Here is a 27,862-nt window from a genome sequence, read left to right on the forward strand (position 1 = left end):
AACTACTCACTGGACAGGATATTGCCCACATGTAACCCTGCTGCTGAAAGAATTACACTGGCTGCCAATTAGCTACCAGGCTAAGTTCAAGGTGCAGGTTTTGGTGTATTAGAGCCCTATACAGCTTGGGACCAGGATACCTGAAAGATTGTCTTACTCCTTATATACCCAGTTGGTCACTGCACTCTGCAGGTGAGGGCCTTTTGCAGATTCCATCCTATCAGGAGGTCCATTCCGCACAATATAGGGAGCAGACCTTTAGTGTTGTGGAACCAACCCTGTGGAATTCCCTCCCCTTAAATATTATGCAGGAGCCCTTCTGTTGTCTTTTCGGCATCTACTGATGACCTTCCTCTTCAACAAGCGTTTTAAGTAGACCTTTATTTCAGTTTGCAACTGTTTTGGAATTGTTTTTAAGATCTTTTTAAGATGTTTCATCTTTATTGTTTTATCGTTTTTTGCCACCCTGGGTTCGTTTTGGAAGGAACGACTGGATATAAACGTAACCAATTAATCATCATCATCATCATCCATTTTCTCTCTCTCTCTCTCTCTCTCTCTCACACACACACACACACACACACACACACAAACTTTCTCCCCTTCATTCATTCACCACTCTCTCTCTCTCTCTTTGGGCTTGGGGTGATGGCACTGAAGGATGTGAAGAGCTAGATGCGGCCTCTATAAGAGGTTATTTCCCACCCTATTGTTTAATACAATATTAGCTTCTGCACCATCACTTGGAATCAGTTTCACAGAGTGACCTCCCCATACTCAGCTCTCTATTGCCCAAATGACATGGAGATTTTAAAAAACGGGAAGGGTTTATCAAGTACAGGGTAGCTGTTTCAAAACTCCCAAGAAATGATTACACAAGCAGAATCAAGAGGGCAGGGGAGACATTGGCTTAGAACCAGCAAAGGACAAGTGGAACTCTGCTTGTGACTTTCCCACACCTTTCTCCTCACTGGAGCCCTCTATGCCCTCAAAAGGCTGCTCTTGAGGGTCAGGGAGCCGTCCAGAAAGGCATCATGTGGCATGGGAACTGCAGCAGGACGCGGAGATCAGGGGAAATTGGGCGCCATCATGTGTGCCTTTCATTACATGGGGCACCTTTGGAACAATTTTTTAAAAATTGTTTTCATTTATTTTTAATTGTGTTTTAAAATTGTTTTTTGTGTTTTGAAATTTGTATGTTTGTTTTTATTGTTTTTAATTGCTGTAAACTGCAGAAAGAGGGCGGTATATAAATGTAATAAGTAAGTAAGTAAGTAAGTAAAGGTGTTGCAATGCAAACCAGAGTTCCCACAGCCAAAGAGAAATCAAGTTTCATAGGTATGGGCTACTCTAGCAGACTACATAAAACTCATCAGCAAGCACTGAATTCCATACACCATTTTTCTGCCCAATCACCAGGTTCTTCCCTTGTGGTCTTCTCTAGATTTGCCTAATCCAATTAATTATGCTACTTTGACGATATAACCACCTCAGTGGTGCTCTTTGCCCAATTCAATCTATTAAAGCAGCTACATTATAGGTCTCTGGAGTGCACTGTTGCAGCTGAGCAAACTCCTTTGCATCTCCCACAGTGACTTCAGCCTCAGCTTATGGCAGAAACAAGCCAACGCATGGCAGCTCTAGCCACATAGGAAGCAGGTCATCTAGCCATGTGGCGAGCCGAGCATCATCACACTTCTGCAACCACTCAGCGATATGGGAAAGCATGGCAGTATTTGGCTCAGCATGTATTACTTAGCAGTATTTGGATGCTACAGACTGCTGCCTTTCCATATGGCTAAAAAGGTCAAGCAACACAGGAGACTATTTATAAAGGTTACCGCAAGGGAAGTGGTCCCCTAGTCCAAGCCCCTCAAGGACAACATAAAGCAAGTATGAAAAATCTGTGGCCTTTGAGTTGCTGGGACTGATGAGAGTCCATCAGCATCTGGACAGCCATAGGTGCCCTGTCCCTTACATAAAGCACAGGTACAGAACATTTATCAACCTATCAAAACCACTCAGATCAGCTTCAGAGTGGCTTTGCTCTGTGCCCCTCCCCTCTGCTATTTGAGGTCTCTGAGGTGATTGGTTTTGGCACCTAAGCTTTGGAATGCCTGAGGAAAAGTCCGCTCCCCACCCGCTGCTTGTCATTCGTATACTAGCAAAAGAACCCACTGTTGCTTATGCATGCCCTGATGATAACCAATAATTGAATATTATCCAATATATCAGAAATACATGCTGGTTGTTGTACCTGCCAATGCGATTTTTTTTCTTGTGCTGCAACTCCTTTAATAATTGGCTTTTAAAAAATTTATTGTATGATTTAATTTTAAAATCTTCAGAGGAAGCCCGGCCCATTAAGATATTCGGAAAAGGCTTTGCTCCATGTTCTGGTGCTACAATCTAAGGCAAGGGTTGGAAAGCAGTTGCCCTCCAGATTTTTGTTGAACTCCAAATCCCATCAGCCCCAGCCAGCACAGTCAATGGTCAAGGATGATGGGAGTTGTAGTCCAGCAAAATCTGGAAGGCTACAAGTTGCCGACCCGTGATCCCAAGTTAGCAGGATTCGCAGGACATGGATGGGATGGTAAGGACTACCTCCAACTCCTATATTTTTATTATTTTGTTTCATATTTTAAATGCATTTTATTTTGTTTTATTTATGTATTTTTGTTGTTATTATTATTATTAAATAATAATTAATACTTAAAAATTATTTCTACCATGCCTTTCAAGCAAGTTCTGAGGACAGCTTGCCAAAACTCCCAAACAGATTAAAAACAGTTAAAACACATAAACAGCAAAATCAGAGCAACTAAAAGAGCAATGCAAAACCATCAGCAAAGGAATATAAGGAATATAGGAAGCTGCCTTATACGGAGTCAGACTGTTGGTCCATTTAGCTCAGTGTGATCTACACTGACAGGCAGCGGCTCTTGAGGGTAAACTCTTCTCCATTCAGCCAGCCTAAATTGAGTACAGCCCTGACACACTTTTACACCTTGCAGAAGAATGAGGTTTTGTCTGGAATCAGTTCCCAGCCAAAATTAGACAGGCACCTTGCATTTTGATGATTAGATGGCTACTGAAGTAGTTTTTGTTCAAAGAGGCTTTCCTGCAAATGTGACCAGTGAATATTATGGAATGTTAATTGTACAATTGTAGAAATAGTTTTATCGTTTTTGTATTTGATCTCATTTAATCTGGACAGGGATAACCTGGCTTCAGTTGTCCATGCTCTGGTAACCTTTAAATTAGATTACTGCAATGCACTCTACATGGGGCTGCCTTTGAAGACGGTTCGGAAACTGCAGCTTGTGCAAAATGCAGCGGCCAGATTGGTAACAGGGACCAGACGGTCTGAACATATAAAACCGATTCTGGCCCGCTTGCACTGGCTGCCTTTATGTTTCCAAGCTCGACTGAAGGTGCTGGTTTTGACCTATAAAGCCTTACACGGCTTGGGACCACAATACCTGATGGAACGCCTCTCCCAATACAAACCCACCCATACACTACGTTCAAGATCAAAGGCCCTCCTCCTGGAGCCTACTCTGAGGGAAGCTCGGCGAATGGCAACAAGGTGGCCCCCAAATTATGGAATGATTTTATTGACGAGGTGCGCGTGGCGCCAACACTGTTATCTTTTCGGCACCAGGTGAAGACTTTCCTCTTCTCCCAGGCATCTTAGCATGTGTTCTATATTGTTTTAAATTTTTTAATTGTGTTTTAAATTGTTTTTAAAAGATGTATTTTAAATTGTATTTGTTTTTAGTTATTGTAAACCGTCCAGAAAGCTTTGGCTATGGGGCGGTATACAAGTTTAATAAATAAAATAAAATAAATTATTTTAACCACTTCAGTAACTTCTGGCTGTGAAGACATTAATAGATCTATAAAATAATAGTACTACCATTAAAAATAATAGTAGTAATAGAGTTGTTTTATCATTACCATTATCATTATCAATAATAATAATAATAATAATAATAATAATATCCCAGCTGATTTAGGGATGAGTGAATTGTAATAACAGTGATAATGATATCCCAGCTGATGTAGGGATAACTAAATAATGATGATGATTATATCCCAGCTGATTTAGGGATGACTGATTAGCTTTATCCGTGGATCAGCTTTCCTTGTGCCTTGTGGCCTCCACTTTAGCTACTGTTAAACAGGTGGTAGTTGTTATGTGCCTTCAGGTCGATTACGACTTATGGAGACCCTATGAATCAGCGACCTCCAATAGCATCTGTCATGAACCACCCTGTTCAGACCTTGTAAGTTCAGGCCTGTGGCTTCCTTTATGGAATCAATCCATCTCTGGTTTGGCCTTCCTCTTTTAGTACTCCCTTCTGTTTTTCCCAGCATTATTGTCTTTTCTAGTGAATCCTGTCTTCTCATTATGTGTCCAAAGTATGATAACCTCAGTTTCATCATTTTAGCTTCTAGTGATAGTTCTGGTTTAATTTGTTCTAACACCCAATTACTTTTTTGCAGTCCATGGTATGCGCAAAGCTCTCCTCCAACACATTTCAAATGAGTTGATTCTTCTCTCATCCACTTTTTTCAGTGTCCAACGTTCACCTCCATACATATTGGGAATACCATGGTCTGAATGATCCTGACTTTAGTGTTCAGTGATACATCTTTGCATTTGAGGACCTTTTCTAGTTCTCTCATAGCTTCCCTCCCTAGTCCTAGCCTTCTGATTTCTTGACTATTGTCTCCATTTTGGTTAATGACTGTGCCAATGTACTGATAATACTTGATAAGTTCAATGTCCTCACTGTCAACTTTAAAGTTGTATAAATCTTCTGTTGTCGTTACTTTAGTCTTCTTGATGCTCAGCTGTAGTCCTGCTTTTGTGCTTTCCTCTTTAACTTTCAACAGCATTTGTTTCAAATCATTATTGGTTTCTGCTAGGCCTCTAAAGGCAGCTGACAGCTCTTTTACTTTTCCCTTAGCAGATTTTCTTCTCTGCTGGCTCAACATTCTCTTCAGGTGCGGCAGGCAGCAAGGCTAGCACTGCCGGTGGCTTCCAACATTGCTCACTGGCCCCTGGCAAATTTCCTCCCCTACTCTGGAGCTCGCTCCTTTCTTCTCTCCCACCACTCCCCCCCCTCTTCTGCCTCTTCCAAGGCTTTTGTCACTGTGACAGCTGGGAATCCATTGATAGCACAGCAGCCAAAACCACACCATGTCACTTCTAGCCTGGTCATGGCATAGCCACCAGGGCCTGCAGTCCTCAGATCCTCACAGGAACAGTAAGACAAATAAATGCATGTTGTTATCTGAGGAAGGGAGAGAAAGCTGGGACAGAAATAACTAAAAAGAATGGACTAGCTGGGTTATCTAGTCCCAACTACACTACCAAACAGATGAAGAGGCCAAAACAACCAACAGGACATCAATTTTTTTTCATGCAACACCTTAAAAATAAAAACTAAGCTGTGTCACATGCAGTAGGAGGACTAACATGCATTACATAGGAACATAGGAAGCTGCCTTACAACAAGTCAGCCCACTGATCCATCTAGCTCAATACTGTCTACCCTGACTGGCAGCAGCTCTCCAGGGTTTCAGACAGGAGTCCTTTGAACCCCACCTGGAGATGCCAGGCACTGAACCTAGGACCTTCTGCATGCAAAGTCAATGCTTTACCACTGACCTATGGCCCTTCTTCTTTGATGGGCCTTTAATGGTGGCGCATAAAGGGTCACCTGCCACACTAATGGCAAGGAAACTCAGACACTGACCATAAATCAACATTCCCACCCCAAGGCTCCTCAAAAGAAAAGGAGAAAAGCCTCCCTCACCTTGCCAGCACACCCTCCCCCCAGTCCCCACAATATCTTTCATGCCTAGTATGGATATAAATAAATAATACATATATAAATCATGGGATATAAATCAAATAAATAAATAAATAGTAAGAACATAAGAAGAGCCCTGCTGGATGAGACCAAAGGCCTCTCTGGTCCAGCATTCAGTTCTTGCAGTGGCCAACCACATGCCTATGAGAAGCCCACAAGCAGAATAGGAATAGCCTTCTTCTGCCTCTGCAGCTGGTATTCAGGGGCATATTGCCTTTGATAGCCATGATGACCAGTATTCATTGATAGCCTTTAGCCTTATTTTCCTTGAATATGCAGCTGTATACATCATTAATTTAAAGCACATTTAAAGTATAGTTTCCCCCGCCCCTAAAAAAAACAAAAAACTGGGAACTGTAGTTTGTTAAGGGTGCTGGGTATTGTCTCTCAGTAAGGGGTAAACTACAGTTTTTTGGAGGTGGGGGATGTACTTTAAATGTGCTTTAAGTACATGGTGTGTACGAAGCTTGCAAAACGTAGAACTAAAACTCACCTCCACAAATCACCAAAAGCACATGCTTGTAATTGTTTTGGTACATTATTCTTCAAAACGGCATGCAGATGGGGAATCAATCCCTGCCCGATCATTACTTTCACGTACTTTAAACTGCCACATAGATTTAAAACTCACACAGGCACCACAAGCATGAACCTTTCTTAACTGATAGGGAGGGCAGCACCGATTGTGCACATACCTACATGCACAACAACTCAGCTGAGAACTGTTCCCTGTTCCAACCCTGTCTGAAGTTACAGTCGGGACTCTCATGAGTTCTTGGGGTGCTCTGGAAAAAGAGGTCTGGGCCCTTATGCTAAGCATCACCAGAAAGTTTGAAACCTTCCCTAAAATTCCAGCTGCGATTTAGTGAGCAATTAAACACAGAGTCCAGACCAAATGTTTTGGCACACAAGTTCTTTTGTTGTACTGATATATTTCAGCCTGAAAAGAAAAATGGTAAATGCATTTTTATTTAATACAGAATCATAAAGCATGCCATCTACAATACATTGTATATAATGTTGATTATACAAAGTGAGCAACTTCCTGATGTGAAAGGCTCTTATCGTATATTTAAAGCTCCCCCCCTCCCCGCCGTTCTATCCCTTCTCCCCAGTAACCAAACAAACTTGTTTTTGAAAGAAAGATGGATGTTCTGTAGGGGAATTCCAGCTTATGATTTTAGGATTCTAAGAAACCTAAGCCCTTCATGTGGATGAGACAAGAGCTGACCAGCTTGAAAACGTTAAAACAGCCTTGCTGCTAATTGCTTGTTACATCAAGAGTGAAGTGCTGTTTATTATTCCTACAGCTGCATCGCCCTCATGGAGGCCTGAACAACTTCCAGCACTATTGCTGTGAGGCTACCTTCTGGCTCCCCACTTTGCCCAGGCAATCATAGGGTCCAAGATTCCAGTTAAGCAGCTACTTTCCACCAGGGAAATCGCCACAGGTCCTCCTCCCCGCTGCTCTCTTGGGACAAGTGTTCACCTTGTTCAATCTCGCCAATCACAGCCAAGGTCAGTGGAGTCAGAAGCTCCTCCCTCCATCGGTATCAGTGCCTCTTCCTGTGTTGCCACGGAGACATCTCCCCCCGCCCAATCTCAAAGCAAAACAGTGCATAACAGAGTCTGTGCCACTACAACAGTGGCAGCAGCAGCTTTATACACCCCTGAAAATGGCAACTGTGACAACAGAGCAACGTATAAAAAGATAACCATGGTACTGCTTCAGGAGGCAAAAGATTTCATACCTACTGTATCAGGAAGAGAGGATGAATGAACGAATGAACGAGCGAACGAACACACACACACACACACACCTATCCTCTCCTAATATTTCCAGCAGCATTAAAACAGAGCAGGAAGATTCCATCCCCCCCAGATTTTGCTGGACTACAACTCCCATCATCCCTGATTAATAGCTGTTATCTGGGGCTGATGGGAGTTGTAGTCCAATGACATCTGGAGGTCACCATGATGGCTACCCTTGAAATAGGGCTTTGTGCACACAGTCTAAATTCTATGTTGTTGTTTTCCTTCTCTTTTATAATCCAGAGTGTCTTTCACAATGGGGCTTGAATGCGAAAGACAGAAACTGGCTTCAGAAGTTATCCACACTGGAGCACTTTTGTCATCACAAGTTATTTGGAAGCTACGGAAAATAAAAATGGCAAAAATTGCTTCCTAACATAGTTCATATTTTAATTGTACACCAATTAATTAATTGCACCTTGCCTCTGAATACCACTAGTCACTAGGGGACAGCTGCAGGAGGGGGGCTACTGGGTTTAAGTCGTGCTTGTGGGCTTCCCAGGGGGCTTCTGGTTGGCTACTGTGAGAAACAGGATGCTGGCCCTGATGAGCCTTCAGTCTGATCCAGGAGGGCCCTTCTTATGATGGCAAGTGGCTCGCCCTGCACAGGAGAAGAGGCTTCCCTGAAAACGTGCATCCCCACCAACCTCCCACAAGCAGGTGGAGACGTGAGTGATGCTGACCTGTCAGAGACAAAATCTGCCCTCCGGCTGTTGCTGGAAATCGGAACACTGTCTGCTGTGCCTGCTGCAGCTGTCCAGGTGTGCCTGCGACTGCCACCTGGCCCTGCTGGCTGGAGAGGGCCAGCGAGTGTGGCTGTAACTGAGTGAGAGGAATGGTAGGGGTCCCAGGAGGGAGAGGAGCACCTGCCAGAAGGAGGGAGAAAAAAAAGGCTTTTTTTAAATCAGGGGCTGGCTCTTTTTAAAACCTCCCTCTAGCTTATGCTATGTGAAGTACTTCTTCACACAGCGCATAATTAAACTATGGAATTTGCTCCCACAAGATGCGGTAATGGCCACCAGCTTGGATGGCTTTAAAAGAAGATTAGACAAATTCATGGAGGATAAGGCTACCAGTGACTACTAGCCATGATGGCTGTGCTCTGACATCATAGTCAGAGGCAGCATGCTTCTGAATGCCAGTTGTTGGAAACCACAGGAGGGGAGAGTGCTCTCGCACTCAGGTCCTGCTTGTGGGCTTCCCATGGGCATCTGGTTGGCCACTGTGAGAACAGGATGCTGGACTAGATGGACCACTGGCCTGATCCAGGAGCCAGGCTCTTCTTATGACCTTACGCTCCTCCCAGTCTTTTATCTCCGGCTCTTTGTGGGAGGAAGAAGGAAGGTGCTGCCGCAGGTCCATGTCCCAGCTCCGAACTCTACAATTCTCACAACCTGGTATGCCAAGAAGGGAATGGTCATGGCAGAGGCTTGGGAAGCTTTCCTCTTCCCAACAGAAGCCGGGGTGTGTGCGTGTGCTGGCTGCAGGGACAGCAATGGTACATCCTCCAGGGAATTTCCTGTGCTCCAAGGATTTGCCACTCAACTAGCCCTTAACGCTGGTCCTGCCCTCACCCATGCTACCCTCTGAACCAATCACATTCAAGAGAACACAGCTTCAGCATTCCAATTCCAGCCTCTCACAAGCAAAAAAAAAAAAAAGTTGAGACCTGACACAGCCCACAGTAAAAAAAAAAAAAACCAGAGGAATCTGCAGGGAGAAGCAGAAAATGCCTCAGTTGGCAAGACAGAAACTGACCTGACATGAGGGTGAAGCCAGTGGGTATCTGCATTAGCTGTCCAGAGGCCACTGCACTGGTTCCAGTGGTTTTCAGCACTGTCCCATTGGCACTGGTGACCGTGTTGGGGCTGACACTGGCAGAGACTGGAGCTAGGTAGTTGGTGATGGGGAACGAGGGGCCACTGCTGACCTGCATGGAGGTGGAAGTGGTGGGCGCCGTCTGGATGGTCGACGTCGTCCCCGGCAGGTTGGTGACCGTGAATGCAGGCTTCAGTGAGTCCTGCAAAAGAAGGGCAAGTGTGAAGAGCCAAACCGAAATTGAGCCTGCTCCCCGGAGCCAAAACACACTATTTTCCTCCTCACCATCCAAATCTAAAGGGAGAACACAGGAAGGGTCAGCATGCTCATAAACCAGAGACAGGGAATCTATGTTACTTGACTCCAACTTCTATCAGTCCCAGTCAGTATGGCCAAGAGTCAGGGATGATGGGAGTTGTAGTCCAGCAACACCTGGAGGGTCACAGGTTCACCATCCTTGTCTTAAACCGAGAGTTCCAAGAAACTCTGTTTCTGGTACTTCACCCCACTGTGGTCCAATTAAAGTGGCTCAACTGTTCTGCAAAGCGATTTAGCAGGAAGGAAGTAAAAGGCCTAGGCTATGGAGATACAGTAAAGTCACTTCAAGCAACCAGGCCCAAGTTCTAGTAAGGTCAATACCCCAGTGGCTGGAGAAGTATCCAATATCTGGATCAGAGAAAACCAGCAGGAAGGCAAGCCAAGGAACAGCCTGGAGGTGCAAAGAGAGTGTGCTGTCACTTCCCTTAGTGACAGGTTAGAGAGCCAGTGCAGCTGGTGAAACAGCAAGCAACGGCATGGGATCAGCTTCCTCAGATCACATCACTTCCAGAACCAGGAGGATTCTGGCCAGTGGTGTTTCTATCCTAGTGTGAACAGCCTGCAGCTACTTCCTCCAGAGAGGATCCTTGTAGAAGATCACTGCCTGACAAGTAGATTGGAGGCCAGGTTGCCATTTAAACATGAGTCAAATCCCAGCAGTAATACTGCCCAGCTCCTTACCAATAACAAGCTGCATTTCCCCACAGTGAACATGGAGGGAAACCTAGAAGAGCTACTGGTTGCCTTTTCCGAGGTTATTGGTACTGGAAAGCCATGCTGGGACAACCCACATTGCCCACCCTGCATCAAGAAGTGATGGCATCAAAGCTGCCCCTACGATTTCAAATAGCAGTATTGGTGAAATTCTGGATCAGGGGCTTCGGAGACAAACTCCCCCAGTTCAGGGTGCACAAACATGCAGTGAAGGTCAGATCCATTCTGCTGCAATGGCTGCACATTGCTGCTCCCGTCCATTTCCCACCCAAGCTTACCTGCTGGCAACAGCGGTGAGGAATCGCATCAGGGGCCTCCACTGGGCCCTAGAGAGGCTAATGCAAAACTCCTTCCCCCAAACACTCCTTTTCTCTGAAGCCTTTGTCATCCCCTTAAGTCCTCTACACTGCTGAGCCTATGTAAACGCCCACAGCAAAGGGAACACCAAACTTTGCAGAATGGCACAGTTCGCAGGCAAGCATGACCCTAATCTCTCTCTTCCCCCTCCTTTTCTTTTCCTTTTACTAATTAAGCATAGGGGACTCGCAGGCCCCACGGAGAAGGACTGTAGCTCAACGGTAGAGCATCTGCTCTGCATGCGGAAGGTTCCAAGTTCAACCCCTGGCATCTCCAGGTAGGTCTGTGAGAGACCCCCAGCTGAAATCCTGGAGAGACACCATCAGTCAGGATAGACAGAACTGAGCCAGATGGACCAATGGTCTGAATGAGTATAAGCCAGCTTCCTGTGTTCCATAATAATACTTGTTAAAGGGCAGAGAGAACAAGTACTAGAGAAAAGTTCTATGCAAGTTCAAGGAGCAACCGAACCAATTTTGCACCAAAAAATTGTTTGCACCAAGTCTACTGCTGCAAAAGAAAAATAATTCAAGAAAAAGAAACTGGGCCACCTTTGCTTGCAAAGCACCTGCTTCTGGAAATGGCTGTTGCCCAAAGCAGAGCACGTTCAGAATATTCACAGTGCCAGAAATGGTGGCGGGGGTGGGGAGAGAGTCAGAAATGCCATAATCAACTGTTCTTGAGAACCCTGCCACTCCAGCCATATAAATTGTCCAATGGCAAGAGAAGGAGGAGGAGGAGGGTCCCTGGGGCTACATGCTATCATCAAAACACACCTCAATTATAATTCACAGGAAGGCACCTTTGGGCTGTAGGAAGAAAGGAAGGAAGGATGTGTAATTTTTGTTTTGATCTCCTAAACAGGACCATAGCCAAGTAAGACACCAGTTGAGTATTTCTGCTAAGTGACAAATCAGTGTAAATGCAAACAATGAACTACAAGGCAAAAGCAGAACACTGGCCCAAGATTATTGCCAAACATGAACATGAGGAAAAGTCAGCAATGCCAAGACTGTGCTCTGTGCCTAAGATGTTCAGATCAGACCAGAAGCCCAAAAGTCCAAATGGGACTCCCTGAGCCAGCATCTTTTCCAGCAGACATTTGCACAGACTCAATACGCCCAAAACTGAACTTCTCATTTTCCTATGCAAGCCCTCCTTTCTCCATATGCATATTAACGGATAATGTTACCAGCCACCCTGTTGAACAAGGCTTTATTTTACACCCCCCCCACCCCCAATCTCTCTTTTGTTCCCCGTATTCAGGGTGGGATTCAACGCTAGTCCTGCTCAGAGTAGATCCATTGGAGCTAATAGACATGACTAGATTAGATTCATTGATTTCAATGTGTCTACTCTTGAGTAGGACATAGTTGAATACAACTCTGAGTTCATAGTCAAGTCACTTCTTTAACCCGGCAAAAATTCAGCCCTCCCTCTCAGTCCCCTTGTCAAAAACTCTGATCCACTCTGGTCTCCACTCATCTTGGTCCCCTTGCAATTTAGCACTCCTGTGCTTCCAAAATCAGTCACTTCTCTCATAGCTCTGATTACAATACACTCCATCCCTCTTTCAATCTCTACACAACAGCCTTTCCCAACTTTTGGGTCTCCAGATGTTACTGAACTACAGTTCCCAAAATTCCTGGCCACTGGCCTTGCTGACTGAGGATGATGGGAGTTGTAGTCCAGCAACATCTGGGGACCTACCAGCTGGGAAAGGCTGCATCTACACCGTCTGCTCCTGGATCTGAAACAGACTTTTCTCCTTACCTTCAAAACCCTCCACGGACTTGCCTCCTCTTTATGCGTCTGGTCTTATAACCCAATACATCTCTGCCTTTGATCTTCATTCCAACAGCTCCACCATCCTCCAACAGCTAAGAAGACTCTGCCTTGCTGCCCCAGATGCTTGGAACTGCCTCCCAGAATGCCACCTCTCTTCCTTCTTTCCAATTCTGTTAAGTAAGCCTAAGCACATGTAACTGAAACCCCCAAATATATATTGCTTTCCTGTTTGCCCCCTCCTCCACTTCCATTCCATTCATCTATTGTTCTCCCTGTGTTAAAGTTTAGATTGAATGGCTCACTTCTTATACCTCCAGTAAAAGAAGCGAGGTTGGTGAGGACAAGGTCTAGAGCCTTTTCTATCGTGGCTCCTACGCTTTGGAATGTGTTGCCAACTGACCTCCGTCAGGCCCCCTCCCTGTTATGCTTTCAGCGGACTTTGAAGACCTGGCTCTTTACCCAGGCATGTGAAGGGGATTAGGTTGGCAGATTGCAGTTCTTGAGGGGTTTAAATTCAAATTTAGGCTGGCAGATCGCAGACTTTGGGCGGTTTAAATGTTTAAGCTTTTAATTTTTAATCTCTAATTTTTAGGATTTTGATTATGTCTATATGGAATTTACTTGTGTTTGGTTGTAAGTCGCCCAGCATGGCAGATTAACCTCTGCCAGATGGGCATCTAACAAATCTCACAAATAAATAAATAAATAAACAAACAAACAAATAAATAAATTGTAAGCTCCTCAGAGCAGAGACATGTCCTCTTGTGCCCAGCACACTGATGCCACTTTCTACCATTAGGAGCCTTTCCCCTTGTAGCACCAGCCCTGTGGAATGTAGCCACAATGTGGTTCTGAGCACTAGGCCACATCCTGGTTCTTATAGGAAAAGCGAGTCAGGTTATTGGTCCATCTAGTTCTGCACTGTCTACACTGACAGGCAGCGGCTCTCCAGGGTTTCAGACTAGAGGCATTCCCAGTCTTACCTGGGGAGGCGAAGGATTGACCCTGGGACCTCCTGCTACAAGCAGATCTACCACAAAGCTGTGGCCCTTCCCCATGGGTTGGGCTAGATTGAACGTGGGATTTTTACATTAATTCCTCATTTATCTTTTGTTCCCTCTTTTGGCCAATTGCTAAAGTTTTCGCTTGTTTGTTTTTGTGTTTATCATTGCTGTTAAGATAGATTTTCCCTTGTTACATTTTGGATTTTTATTTTAAACTGATATACTGTTATTCACCTTGGGTTGCTGAACATAGAAAGAGGAAGCCCAGGTTCAAATCCAAGCTCAAGTACGAAACAAATTGGATGTGCTTGGGTCAGGCACTCTCTCTCCTGCAAACCTACTCTGCAGAGCTGGTGTGATAAAAAAATAGGGGGAAGGGAACCATGTATGTGGCAACTTAGAGCTTATTGCACGAAGGATAGGATGTAATAATTCTGAAAAGTAAGAACGGCCACCCTATAGCCATAGTTAGAATATTTTTATTGTTAATGTCAGCTGATGATGTTTCTTTTTTCTGTTGTATTTGCAAAAATAAAATGTAATAAAAATAGTGATTGCAAACACTGTCACTGAAGAGTGGTTTTGGGGTGCATGTATGAAAACTTAAAAGCAAGGAAACAGCCTTGACTGTTGTGAAGTCTCATTCCTCTAACTGTTAGTTTTCGGACCCCAATTCAAACACTTCCATAATATTTGAGAGTAGATGCCATCTTTCTAGATATTGTGACTTCTAAACTGAAATATGCCAAGTGCAAAGGAACAATCTCTTATTGCCACACACAAGCAAAACACCCATCATTGCAAAGTGGAGAATGAGTTTGCACATTAATGCTAAACTGTGGCAACCGTGGTTTAGCACTATATACACAAGCTTCCATGAGTCTGAGCTAAGTGCCAGACGCACTCACTCCACCTTTCCCCCTCCAAGATGGCCAGGAGGAGGACATGCAGAGAGTTTACAGGGGTCCTGGTTTAAAGCAAACTCTGGTCAGTAACTAAACTAGTCATCTCCAACCCATGACCGAGGAAGCTGGGTTGTTTTACTATTTGTTTTAAGTCAGAATTCCTGGTTCATCAGTAACACTAAGCTAAGATTATTTAAAAAATAAACTTAAGGAGGTTCATCCACATAATGCTAAACTACGGTTTAGTGTAATGTGAAGTGAGCAAGAGAGAAAGTATGTGTGTTGATGTGTGCCGCAAGGGCTTCAGAGAGGCACAGGTAGGGTATCTTTGTGTCCTGTGCACCCAATGACACATTACAGCATCCACCACCCTCAGAGGGATTCCAATTAGTGCAGGCTAGGTCACCCAGTGTCATGGATTCAGGGCAGACTTGCTCTCACCACAACAGTGTCCCTCAAAAGAAGCATCTTACCAGCGGTGCAGCTAGGGCTAGACCTCTGGGCCAAAGTCCCAGGCTCTGCAGCACAAGGGACCCTCCAAACAACCCCGCAGAGGGTGACAGACAATAATGGCATCACTACCTGACTGCCTTTGTCAAGCCAGGGCCCACTAGGGCTCATGTTGGATCCTGCGGCATATTTCTTTTCCTTTCCTTTCCTATCCTTTCCTTTTTAAAAACATGTTATAGTAATGGGGCAGCCAGCCAATGGGCATTTACGTGGTTAGGGAACCTCCTTTTATTATTTTTTGTCTCTCAAAATGTATTATTTTATATTTCAAAATGGTGCTTATATACCCAAGTAAATGCATTTAGCATCAGAGCAGCAGAAGCAACATCCATTTTATTCCTGTAATCATGGTGGTAACTATGATTTAAGCGAATTTAAAATGCACATGCTCGTAATGTTGTCCTCTTTTAATCAGAGTTAGCCAACTGTTGGGGGGCAGGTTGTTTTCTTTTCTTTTGCTCTAACATACAGTATCAGATGCAGGTTGAAAAGCATGGAATGGCACTGGAGTGTGCGGAGAAAAGAAATGTTATTGTGTACTTCACAACTGAAGTAACATGCGCCGCCGTCAAAAGGGAGGGCCTTGAAAGACCGTTATGTCCAGGATCTAAAATTACTGAGCTGCATCACTGCATCTTACTGTTCCTCACCCGAGTGAATGACAACAACCAATCACTTATACATGAGATCCTGCCCCTTGGGAGACTCCAGCCATTGAGAATCAAGCCTCATTCCATTCACACAGCCCCATTCCAGTTCAGATTCTTGGTCATGCTAGACTGAGACAGAATCTTTGGAACTGATTTCAATAAATAAATAAATAAATTATATGTGTATAGAAGTTCCAGCCGTTCCAGCCTGCTCAATTGGCATGGTGAAAACTAACCCTTGGGAGTGGTACATCCTTGGTCCCTCGCTCCACCCTGTTGGTCAGCATCCCTGCACCTTCCATGCCTGAGAAAGGGTTAATGTGCTTATGTGTTGTGTCAGTGCTCTGCCCACCCCCCATGCAGACTGGCGGGTCTGGCGCTCCCATGTGCTTCTCTAGGCTCCTGACCTGACACTCTGCCAAAAACAAGGAATTCACAGCTCGACTAACATCTAAAAAAGGAAAGGCAGCCCATTTTGGACAGAGGCAACCAATCCAGAGCACCCTTCCCTGCTCCATGGAGGGGGGGAGAAAAAGAGGAGAGAAGGGGAAAGCTGGCCAGCAGAACGCCTGCTCCTGATTCCTCTCCAGTCCTGGCACCGAGATCTGTGTAGATGGAATTAGGATGAGCATGTGATAATGGTGCATAGCTGGGCAAATTAACTTTCCATTATCTCAGCTACAGCCTCCTTTCCACCAGAGAAGACAGACCCATTACCCACCACCGACGTATCACCCACTGCAACAAGGAGAACTGCCTGCCTGCCTGCCTTAGGGAAAGGGCAAGAGCGAGTTGCTATTCTGTACAAACATAAACACACTCTTACTCTCCGAACACCATGCTTATGAAGTGGTAGAGGAGGAATCAGCTAGTAATTAGAACAATTGGTCTCAGTGGCCGCAGATCAAAACTACAAAAAATAGGAGGAGCAGATCCATGGAACCAGTTCTCTGAACAACTACTATTTTATTATATTTTTAAGCCCACGTGTCCTCCCAGAAGCTTAGGGCTCTGTGCATGGTCATCCCCTCCCATTTTATCCTCACATCAACTATGTGAGGTGGACTCTGCTGCGAAGAGTCACTAGTCCAAGATCACCAAGTGAGCCTCAATAGGGATTTGCATTCAGGTTTCCAACAATCTAACCACTACATTACACTAGCTTTTAAATCAATTGGCTATGAAGCTGATGGGTTCAGGGTCATCTGCCAATCCTACAAAAGGCTGTCCCCTCATATAGGTTTGGCAGATAATCCAGAACCCAAGGTGTCTGTGCATAATAACCTTGAAGTTGGTCCAGAAGCTACAGCGGGTGCAAAATGTGGTGGTGCAACTACTCACTGGGGCAGGATATCGCCAGCATGTTACCTCGCTGCTGAAAGAATTGCACTGGCTGCCCATTAGCTGCTGGGCCAAATTCAAGGTGAAAGATGAGGGCCTCCTGCAGATACCATCTTATCAGGAGGTCCGTTCTGCCCAACATAGGAAATAGACCTTTCAGGTTGTAGCACCTACCATTTGGAATTCCCTCCCCTTAAATATTAAGACAGGCTCCATCTGTGTTATCTTTTTTGGCACCTACTGACGACCTTCCTCTTTCAACAAACCTTTTAAGTAGAGACCTTATCCCAGTCTGCATCTATTTTGGCATTTTAAGATATTTTCAAAGATTTTTAAAATATGTTTTATTTTAAAAATATTTTTAAGATGTTTTGTTTTTGAGATGTTTTAAGATTGTTTTGTCCTTAGTTTACCACTCTGGGAAGAAGGGCAGGATAGAAGTTTAATAATAAATAAATATTGGTATGCAGTGCAAAGATGGGGAATGTATGCTACAGATGTTGTTGGACTCCAACTCTCATCAGCCCCAGCCAGTATGGCCAACAGTCAGCAATGAAGGGTGTTGTAGCCTTAACAAGACCTGGAGGGCCACAAGTCCCAGTTCTAGGCTAGCTAAGCATCATCTCAAGCCAACCAGACAGGGAAGATTACAAAAACTATGGTTCCACTATATGGTCTGAAGGCACATGGGACTATCACTTTGCTGATGCTAAAATCGGGGTCTGGTCAGTACCTGAATGGGAGACTGCCAGGGAACTACATATGCTCCACCTTGACTTTCTTCACAGAAGGCAGAATATAAATGTAACTAATGTTCTTCCACACACCTTGTAATAACAGATATGACCTTCCTCTTTCAACAAGCCCTTTAAGTAGAGACCTTATCCCAGTCTGCGTCCATACAGCTCGTGGTTTATCTGGAGAGAGAGCGCTAAACCAGAAGCCTAGGTTCAGATTAAACACCTCATCAAACCATGGCTTAGCACACCACACCATAGTAGCAAAACTACCAGGGAGGAGCAAAGCAGCCCCTCTCCAGGAGCCCACACATTTGTTCATTAACTTTTTATTTTAACATTTATGGATGGGGGAGGCAGTGACAAACAGCAAGCATGCTTGGGTTTAGGCTGACCTGAGATCATGGGGCATGGGGAGAGAGTGAGAGAAGATTATCTTGAAAAAGACAGTGGGCGCACCCACACAGCACTTCATTGCAGACTTGCTGCCACTCAAGCATGCACGTTGCTATGGTCAGCATCCTCATAAGAAGAGCCTGCTGGATTAGGCCAATGGCCCATCTAGTCCAGCATCCTGTTCTCAGTGGCCAACCGGTTGCTCATGGAAGTCCACAAGCAGGACCTGAGCGCAAAGAGCACTCTCCCCTCCTGCCGTTTCCAGCAAGTGGTATGCTGTCATGCTCAAAATGCAGTCCCATGTTATTTTCTCATTTATTCTGGATTCCTCATTCCCACAAAAAATCTGGTAGGTAAAACAAACACGGCAGAAACAGAAAATCCAGGTTTGTTTGGGTGTGTGCCTTTGTGGAATATGGCGTGGCATTTTGATGAGGACCACATTGTGTGGACTCTGCAAAAAAACAGAATGCATGAACAGCACCGAGTCCACAATAAACTGCCGCGTGGAAGCGCCCAAGATGATAAAGCTGCAAAAAGAGGTGAGTAGAGAGAAGCAGAGGATATGGAGGAATTGTTCAGACCACCCAAGAACACAGCAACTGCTATCACAATGACGTTCACACCTGTTAAATTAGTTTCCTGTCACTCTTGTAGCTGGTCAAAAAGACACTATAGATTAAAAAAAAAGCTCAACACCAATAAGGTAGGGATAGTTGAGGCAGGATATGTGATGCAGTGTGAACATAAGCTAATCCTATTAATAAGAGAAGTGGATCATGAAAGGTATTGGTGCTAACACATCCCAGGTTTTGGGGCTCCCCACTGCTTAGCACAGCTGAGCAGCAGCCATTTCATGGAATCCCCCACACTGGAGGTTTTCAAACTTTCCATCACCAGGGACCACTTGAGATAGCTGAAAATGATTGAGGGCCCACTAGTCACAAAATGTGGTGCAGGGGCTGAGCCAATCACAAAATGGTGGCGGGTGGAGGCAGAGTTCAGCATAACGGGCTCCTGCTGGGAGGAAGGGCGGAATATAAATCAATAATATATAACAATAAAATAATCAGCTGGCAATCACTGATATAGTTTTCTACTGATATCTAATCAACCTTTGGAAATCGCTAAATTCTTTGCCACAGTGTTTTACTTGAGGCAAGGAGTTCCACAGCTCAGTTTTCCTCATGCTAAGTACAGATATGTGTTATGGAGGTATTTTGACAACCTCCAAATTTTAGGCAAAAATTACTGATCCAGAGGCTCTAAGTGGAGGTTTTTTCCTTCATAGTTTTCCCTTCCTACTGCCACATGTTTCTCAAAGTATTTCTACCCATGTCCTGTAGTTTCTTCTCCCATTCTCCTTTCAAACTCAGCCTGAACCTTATTCCCCCAAACTCTTTTAAAGCCATCCAAGTTGGTGGCCATCACTACATCTTGTGGGACAGAATTTCATAGTGTGCTGTGTGAAGAAGTACTTTCTTTTTGTCTGACCTGAATCTTCCAACATTCAGCTTCACTGAATGGCCGCAAGTTCTAGTATTATGAGAGAGGGAGAAAAACATAAATTCCTCCCCACTATGCATCACCTTGTGCGTCTCTATTATGTCTCCCCTTGATTCCTTTTCCCCCCCTAAACTAAAATGGAGAGTCAACTCTGTGCACTGCTTTGAGGTCACTGAAGGAAAAGCGGGACATAAATAAATAAATACATACATAAAAATAAATCCACTCGATGCACAGAGGTTTAATAGACAAGCATCACTGTGTTATAAAATACACATTTAAAATGCTAAATGCAAGTACAGCTGCGTGCACACAGTTGCTTCTTTGTATGAAGCTGCAGGTCACAACACGGCACAAAAGAAATTGCCTTATAACATGCTAGACTCTGTACTTCTAACCCAGGATGCCTAGCTCGTGGCCTTCCAGGTGTTGTTGAACTCCAACTTCCTTCAGCCCCAGACAGAATGGCCAAAAGACATAGATGATGGGAGCTGGAGTCCCAACAATATCAGGAGGTTCACAGGTTAGTTGCCCCCTGACCATTATGATCCACTTTGACAGGCAGTGGCTTTCCAGGGTCTCAGGGTAAAGTCTTTTCCATCATCTACTACCTTTTATCTGGAGATGCCAGCAGTTGAATTTAGGACCTTCTTCATGCAACACATGTACTCCACCACTGAATTATTGCCCTTTTCCATACATGCACCCATGTGCAGACATGCACCCATGTTTCACGCATTTAAGGGACCACTGAAGATTATGGCCCATCGAAGAAAGAGGGTAAGAGAAAACGGTAAAGATTCATTCAGGAATGCTACAAACACTCAAATTATTATCTGTACTCGGTATACTTAATGGGCTTTAAAGGTCTATGTACTTGGATCTCATAGGGGGAGACGGAAAGCAGGGCCTTATAGTGTTTACTTGCATTTTGTTGGTTCAGAATTAGCACTGAATTATTGCAAACTATTGATTTGAAAATGAGAAATAAAAACTTATGGAAAAAAATATTATGGCCCATGTGTGGAGTTGCCACAAGGCCTTTTCACTAATTCCTCAAACTCTCAAATCAAGTAACTCTGCTTCACTGCTTCCCAGTGGTACCTTGCCCTTCAAATCAGAAGGCTATTATTAGTTTGGAGATTGTCATTAATACATTCACATTCTATCCTTCCACACACCTATCTCCTCAGGTCTCTGTCTCTCACCATTTAAAATTAATACATTAAAGCAAAGAGCATTTACAGCACCCCAAAGAACCAACACCTTTTGGAACTGCCCTTGGGATGCTGCCTAACATAACAATTTGCTCTTTCATCAAACTGCAGGGGTGGAGGTGAATGGTTAGTCCGCTGTGACAATGAATAGTAACAGGAAGGTAAAAGCTAGTCTACATTATCTTAATCCCAAGAAATTCAGATTTATTTTATTGTTCATGTATTTAATTTATATCCCACTCTTCCTCCCAAAGGAGCCCAGGATAGCACTTCTGGGGGAAGATTCTCAACTCCGTCTGTAACATCTAGAACAGGGGTAGGGAACTTGTGGCACTCCAGATGTTGGACAATGAGCCTCATCATGTCTGACCATCAGGCCATGCTGGCTGAGCCTGTGTGAACGTGACATCAAAAATTATTTGGAGGGATGCAGGTTCACCAGACCTGACCTTGCAGAATATTTTATTTATTTATTTATTAGATTTATATCTCACCCTTCCTCCCAGTAGGAGCCTAGGGCAGCAAACAAAAGGACTAAAAACATTCTAAAACATCATAAAACAGACTTTAAAATATATTACAACCTTGAAACATATTAAAACAAAACATCTTTTTTAAAAAGTCTTTAAAAACATATTAAAAAGCAATTCAAACACATTTGCAGACTGGGATAAGGTCTCTACTTAAAAGGTTTGTTGAAAGAGCAAGGTCATCAGTAGGTGCTGAAAAGATAACAGAGATGGTGCCTGTCTACTACTTAAGGGGAGGGAATTCCAAATGGTAGGTGCCGCCACACTAAAGGTCCGCTTCCTATGATATGCAGAATAGACCTTCTGATAAGATGGTATCTGCAGGAGGCCCTCACTTGTAGAGCGTAGCTATCGACTGGGTATATAAGGGGTAAGACAATCTTTCAGGTATCCTGGTCCCAAGCAGTACAGAGGTTTGTACACCAAAACCAATACCTTGAACTCAGCCCAGTATCTAATAGGTAGCCAGTACAATTCTTTCAGCAGCACATATGCCACATGACTGTTCCTACTAATAGAGAAACTTTCCCTGCTACCGACATAGATCTCTAGGAACATTTGGTGCAGGGTTGGCATGGAAACTATTCTGTGTGACTGGCAAAATCCACATGAAAAGTCACACTAGGCACTACAGTTGAGAGTTACAGGGCAGAGTTGCCAATTGTGACAATTTGTGTCATGGGGATGAGCTAACACAAGAGACTGACTTCCAAGGGCTGACTGGCAATGCCAAGTAACAGTCGCTTACCTGTAAAATGGGGAATCACATGGAAAGTTAATGATTCTGAGGGAGAAGGATTGGAACTGCCAATCACTTTAACTGAGCGCTGATTTAAGCATCACATCCCCTGCACAAAAGCTGCTGAAAAGTGTGTACCCATGAAACCATGGCACATGAAATGTTTAAATGCCTCTTACCCCATGCATTGGCTCACATGTGCCTAGGAGTTGCACCACTGTGCAGATGCAGCATGCATATAAATCAGCGCTTGAGAGATAAGAGATAAATGTTGCACGGGTCCTACAGAGCACCAAGTGCTTTCTTGCACCCACCACAGGACTGCTGTCACATTTAGATCAGCTCCCATTTAATACAGCTTTAAAGGGAGCTGCTGTGACTGCGTTAGCCCCAGAAAGGAACCATGCACCTTGGCAAAAGCTCTCCTGGTTCCACGGTTAATGTCCCCACTATTGAGTGAGATGCTGAAAAGCCAGGCTAGTTCCAGAGCATTCAAGAAAGAGGGGAAACAGGTGCTCAACAGGAAATGAGTGAGGGGAAAAGAAATTGTGTATGAGAGTTTTGACCCTTTTGCATTACAGCTATTATACAGGGAACATATAAATGAGTTGTGGCTCAGTGGTTGAGCACAAGCTTTGCAAGCAAAAGGCCCCAAGTTCAATCCCCGGCATCTCCAGGTAGGGCTGGGAATATCCCCTACCTGAAACCCTGGAGAGCCACTGCCAGTCAGTGTAGACAATACTAAGCAAGATAGACTAACGATCTGAGTTGGTACAAGGCAGCTTCCTAAGTGGCTAAGCATGCTTACAAACCGAGGTTTACCGCCTTCTCCTTGTGAACATTTCCTACTTCTTCCCTATCCTCACGCTGGGCAGCCCAAGCAGACGCACACATGAGGTGTTCTATGCCCTGCTATAGGGAAGCCATTTGGTAACTCCCGACATGTCAAAATAGACTACGCAGGTTGAGAAAGGGAGACGAGAGAAACAGATAAATCGAATAACAGGGATATGATAAGCCAGCACAAGACAGCACCTAGTAGCCTTCGGGGAACCGGCCCCTCTCACACACCTGCCATGGACATTCCAGGCCCTCGCCTCAAGGGAGCGGCTCCACAGCTGTTCCATTTGTCAGGGAATGAGTGCCGCGTGAAGAGACCCAGACAACTAGCAGCCTCACAGGCTATGAGGGGGTCAACGGAGCAGGCAAAGGCACAGTCCTCGAGGACACCACCTCAAAACAAACAACAAAATCCAGAGGTACTTCCCACAGGGCTTGGGGCTCACCTTTCCAAAGAAGGAGCTACTACACAGCCTTAGTGCTATTGCTCCACTCAAGGACAGCATGCGCAAGATGCAGAGGCCCAGTGCTGAGGCTTCAACAGGCCTGATAAGTCATCGTTCATCCTGGAGACTTGCAGGCTAAAGACCCAGCATCTTGTCTGCAAGGCCCAAATCTGCTAAAGGCCTTTGCCCGGAAAGGGCCCTGAATACCGCCTGTGAAGTGCAATAGCAGAATACCACAAGTCACTGGGTAAATTAAGGGTTTTATGCCACAGCAGGAACTAACCAGCAGTGGGGAGCCTGTGGCCTTCTAGATGTTGTTGTATTCTTGGCCATTAGCCATGCTGGCTGGTGCTGCTGGGATTCCAACAAGGTTGGGGGGCGGGCAGGTTCCCTACCTCTGAACTAGGCAATTGGGGAACATGCCTGCCTTAATACTGGGAAACAGACTACATTCACGCACTAAAGTTCCTAACATACCTCAGAATAAATGAATGTTAAAGTCCTCAGAGGAGGCACACTGCTCTTAAACATGGAGATTCCATCATCATTCCTCTATTTCCAGTGTTCAGGCTGTGAATGCCATTGCTTATATAGTATAGCCAAAATGGCACCACAGGAAGGAGACATCAGCAAGTTTGGGGAAATACCAAAAAAGTATTTAGACAAAAACCAACTGAATACTCATTCTGGAAGGTGACAGAGGGAAGCGGGCAAGTGAGGCCCTTCTTTCAATACCCACGTCCTCACAAGCACGACTAGTGAGGATGCAAGATAGGGCCTTTTCGGTGGCTGCCCCGAGGCTTTGGAATTCCCTTCCTGGGGAGGCAAGAATGGCCCCCTCCTTGCAGTCCTTCCGTCAGCAAGCAAAGACTTTTTTTATTCCAACAAGCCTTTGGAACTGAAGGCTGTTAAGGACAGGGCTTGAAGGGTGCTGCATTGTTATTGTCTAATTGTATTATTTTAAACTGAGTTTGAATTATTTTAACTGTATGTATGAATGGTTTTAATACTGTAAATAGTTTAACTCTATTTTAATCTAGACTTTTGTATGTTTTTAATTATATGTGTTCTTTTATCTGGAAGCCACCGTGAGTTGCAGTTTTGGAAAAAGGGCGGGGTAAAAATAATGATAATAAATAAAATAAATATATAAGGCAGGGATGGGATGCCTGTTGCTGGGCTCCAACTACCCTCAGCCTCTGCCAGCGGGGACAATGGGCAGCAATGGTGGGAGTTATGGTCTAGCAACATATGGAGGGCCACAGGTTCCCCACCTTAATCTAAGGCCTAATCTAGATATGCAGCAGCATAGTGCAGGTGGTGGATGATTTTTAAATGCTTCAACATGTAAAAAGCTCCCTGCTAGAAGAAACCAGCACAGTAGGGAGAAAGGGTCAAGGCAGTCCTTTCCCTTGACCTGCCTTCTTCAATCTTGGGTCCCCGAGATGATACTGGGGGAGGGCCATAACTCAGTGGTACAGCATCTGCTTTACAAGCGGAAGGGCCCTGGTTCAACCCTAGCATCTCCAGATTGGCCTGGGAGAGAATGCTGCCTGAAATCCTGGACTGCTGCTGCCAGTCAGTGTAGACTATACTGAGCAAGATGGACCAATGGTCTGACTTGGTATAGGGGAGCTTCCTATGTTCCTATGACTACAACTCCCATCATCCGTAACCATTGGCTAAACTGGTTGAGGATGATGAGAGTTGTAGTCCAATACTATCTAGGGACCTAAGAATGAGGCACTCAACGTCTAGTCTCTGAAGTTCCCCAAATCTCTGGTTGCCACAGGATAAAGTGAATGACTTCACAAATGCCTTAGCTTTACTTAGTTTGAGTAAGTAAGGAGGACAGGTAGATGAATTATTGGTGTGACACAGTAGCTATCTCCAAAAGCAAGCAAGCAAATCAAACTGAAGGAACATTGTCCCCAGCAGGCCATCTGCAAGTATCAGGCAGGCACCCTTGGCTTCTGCATCAACTGCCAAGTCAGACTGAGAAGAAATTTGCATTTGTAGATCTTTCAGTTGGAGGCAGCGGAGTTCAAGTTTGCAGCACACTCCCAACTTCAAACCAGAATGGTCTTCCTTAACTGTTACTAGACAGGGTGATGGGCCACAGAACTTAGTTTTTGCAAACCCTGTACCGAACACTCCAACCAAGACCATTGTATGAGAGGCAGCAAGGCTCTTTAATTTACAAGGGCAGCTGACTTAAGCTTCCACTTTTTAGCACCCTGCAGTTCTCTAGATGCATTCCTCAGCTCTTTTAACCATCTTGCTCTTATTTTATTTATTCCTTTATTGCATTTCTATCTCACGCTTCCACCAAGCAGCTCAGGACGGCATACTTAGGAGTTCTCTCATTTTGTTGCCACAACAATGCTGTAAGATAGAAGTGGCTGAAAAAAAATTGAAATGAATGGTCCCCATGTAAGCTGTATATAGCTAAATGGGGATCTGAAGCCAGTTCTGCCTGACTCAAGGCTCACAATTTATCCACCACGTTTTATATAACCACACCTACTCTTAGCATCTTTTTAGCTTGCTTTTAATAAATAGATGTACTAATCCCACCACCAGCTACCCACCAAAAATATTGTTTACAACAGCCTTCCCTAACCTTGGGTCCCTAGATGTTGTTGGATTACAATTTCCATCATCCCCAGCCAGCAAGACCAGATTATGATGGGATTATGATGGGAGTTGCAATTTATCATTATGTGGAGACCCAACAATGAGGCAGACTAGTTTATAGCTTCTAAAACTAAATAGGCAATGCTAAATCATTTGTACATTCAAAAGAACACATAGGGAGGCGGAGAATAAAAACATAGGAAGCTGCCTTATACAGAGTCAGGCCACTGGCCCATCTAGCTCAATACTGTCTACACTGACTGGAAGAGGCACTCCAAGGTATCAGGCTTTTCCAGCCCCACCCTGGAGATGTTGGGGATTGAACCTGGGACCTTCTGCATGCAAAATGCTCTACCACTGAGCTCTTCCCCTAAGGGTCTATATAACTTAAAAACAGACGAAGAGGCACACAGACCATTAACGGGAATATCTTGCTGAAAGACACAGCAGACTGTACACACAGCTCTTACTGGGGAATTACACATAATCAACATCAACATCTTCATATTTATTGCTATTTATTTATTATTTATTTATTAAATTTCTATCCCACCCTTCCTCCCAGAAGAAGCCCAGGGTGGGTTACAGAAATTTAAAATACACAGCCATTAAAACCAATTAAAACACATTACATTCCCAGAAATAAGGTGGGTTCTAAAAATATACATCTCGAGTGCCGAAGGCCAAGGTAAAGAGGTGCACCTTTAGCATCTGTATAGCAAAGGTGCCATTAGAACAAAGGTTTAACTGTTGCTATACAAAATCTACTAGCAGGGATTCAAACTCTGTGCACAGGAAAATCTAAATTCTGCAATGTGCTTCACAAAACATGCAAACTGAGAAGATTTGCATGATTTCCTCCCAATAATTTATTCTGATTTTGCTAAGAATGGGAGGGGCAAAGACCCCAAAGCCCCACCCCATTTACTGAAAATCTTATGCAACCAACTTTCTGGTTTCTAACATTTCAGCAGGCATTGCTAACAAACTTTAAAAAGTATTATCTTTGCAATTACAAGGCCTAGAAACTTTAATAATAATAAAATGAAATTTTCAGCCATCTGAATTCTGTGCTCACTACCACATTCTGGTAGGATCACAACAGCTATAGATGTTGCATTTGTTTGCCAGAATAACTAAACCTCTTCCAAGTACCAATGGGCCACAAGCCCAGCGTTGCCAGGCATCCCCCACATCTCCTGGACATTAACCTGATCTACGAACAGTCACTTTTCGAGCTCTTATTACCAGATTAAGTACTGAACAATATGTAGGCTTTTTCTTGTGGGAGGAAGAGCAGGATTTTAATCTAATAAATACATAAATTATACACAAGATGCAAACAGATGTAGCATTACAGCAGCCTTCCCCAACCTGGTGCCCTCCAGATCCCATGGACTACAATTCCCATTAGCTCCAGCCAGAACTGACTGCAGATGATGTAGGTTGTTGTCTGAAGCATTTGCAGGTCACCAAGTTGTGGAAGGCTGCATTACAGCATGGAACATCCATTTCTCCAAACGTCTCCCTTTTCTTACAAGTGAAATTATGAGCAGGACATTTTACTGCATTTTTCATTAAAATTTGATAAAGCCACTAGCAGCGACCACAAACTGACTCAAGAGCTGAATTTTGTCCCTTTGCAACCAATTGGCTGTCCCACATGCTGGTGTTTGTTTCAGGGGGGGGGTTGAATACAGGGGATTATCTCC

General features: G+C 44.4%; 1 protein-coding gene across 2 annotated transcripts in view; it reads right to left on the bottom strand.

Annotated features, from left to right (window-relative positions):
• Positions 1-27,862, bottom strand: part of SRF (serum response factor) — a 94,260-nt gene that overhangs the window by 17,240 nt on the left and 49,158 nt on the right. Inside the window, exons 3-4 of one of the 2 annotated variants that reach the window (XM_061625462.1) lie at positions 9,456-9,717; positions 8,381-8,563 (exon numbers count right to left, since the gene is read on the bottom strand). In XM_061625462.1, the coding sequence (XP_061481446.1) occupies positions 8,381-8,563; positions 9,456-9,717 (445 nt within the window). The remainder of the gene's footprint in view (positions 1-8,380; positions 8,564-9,455; positions 9,718-27,862) is intronic. The other variant, XM_061625463.1, reaches the window with a different exon arrangement.

This window comes from Rhineura floridana, chromosome 4, assembly GCF_030035675.1.
Source record: "Rhineura floridana isolate rRhiFlo1 chromosome 4, rRhiFlo1.hap2, whole genome shotgun sequence".
Lineage (NCBI taxonomy): Eukaryota > Metazoa > Chordata > Lepidosauria > Squamata > Rhineuridae > Rhineura > Rhineura floridana.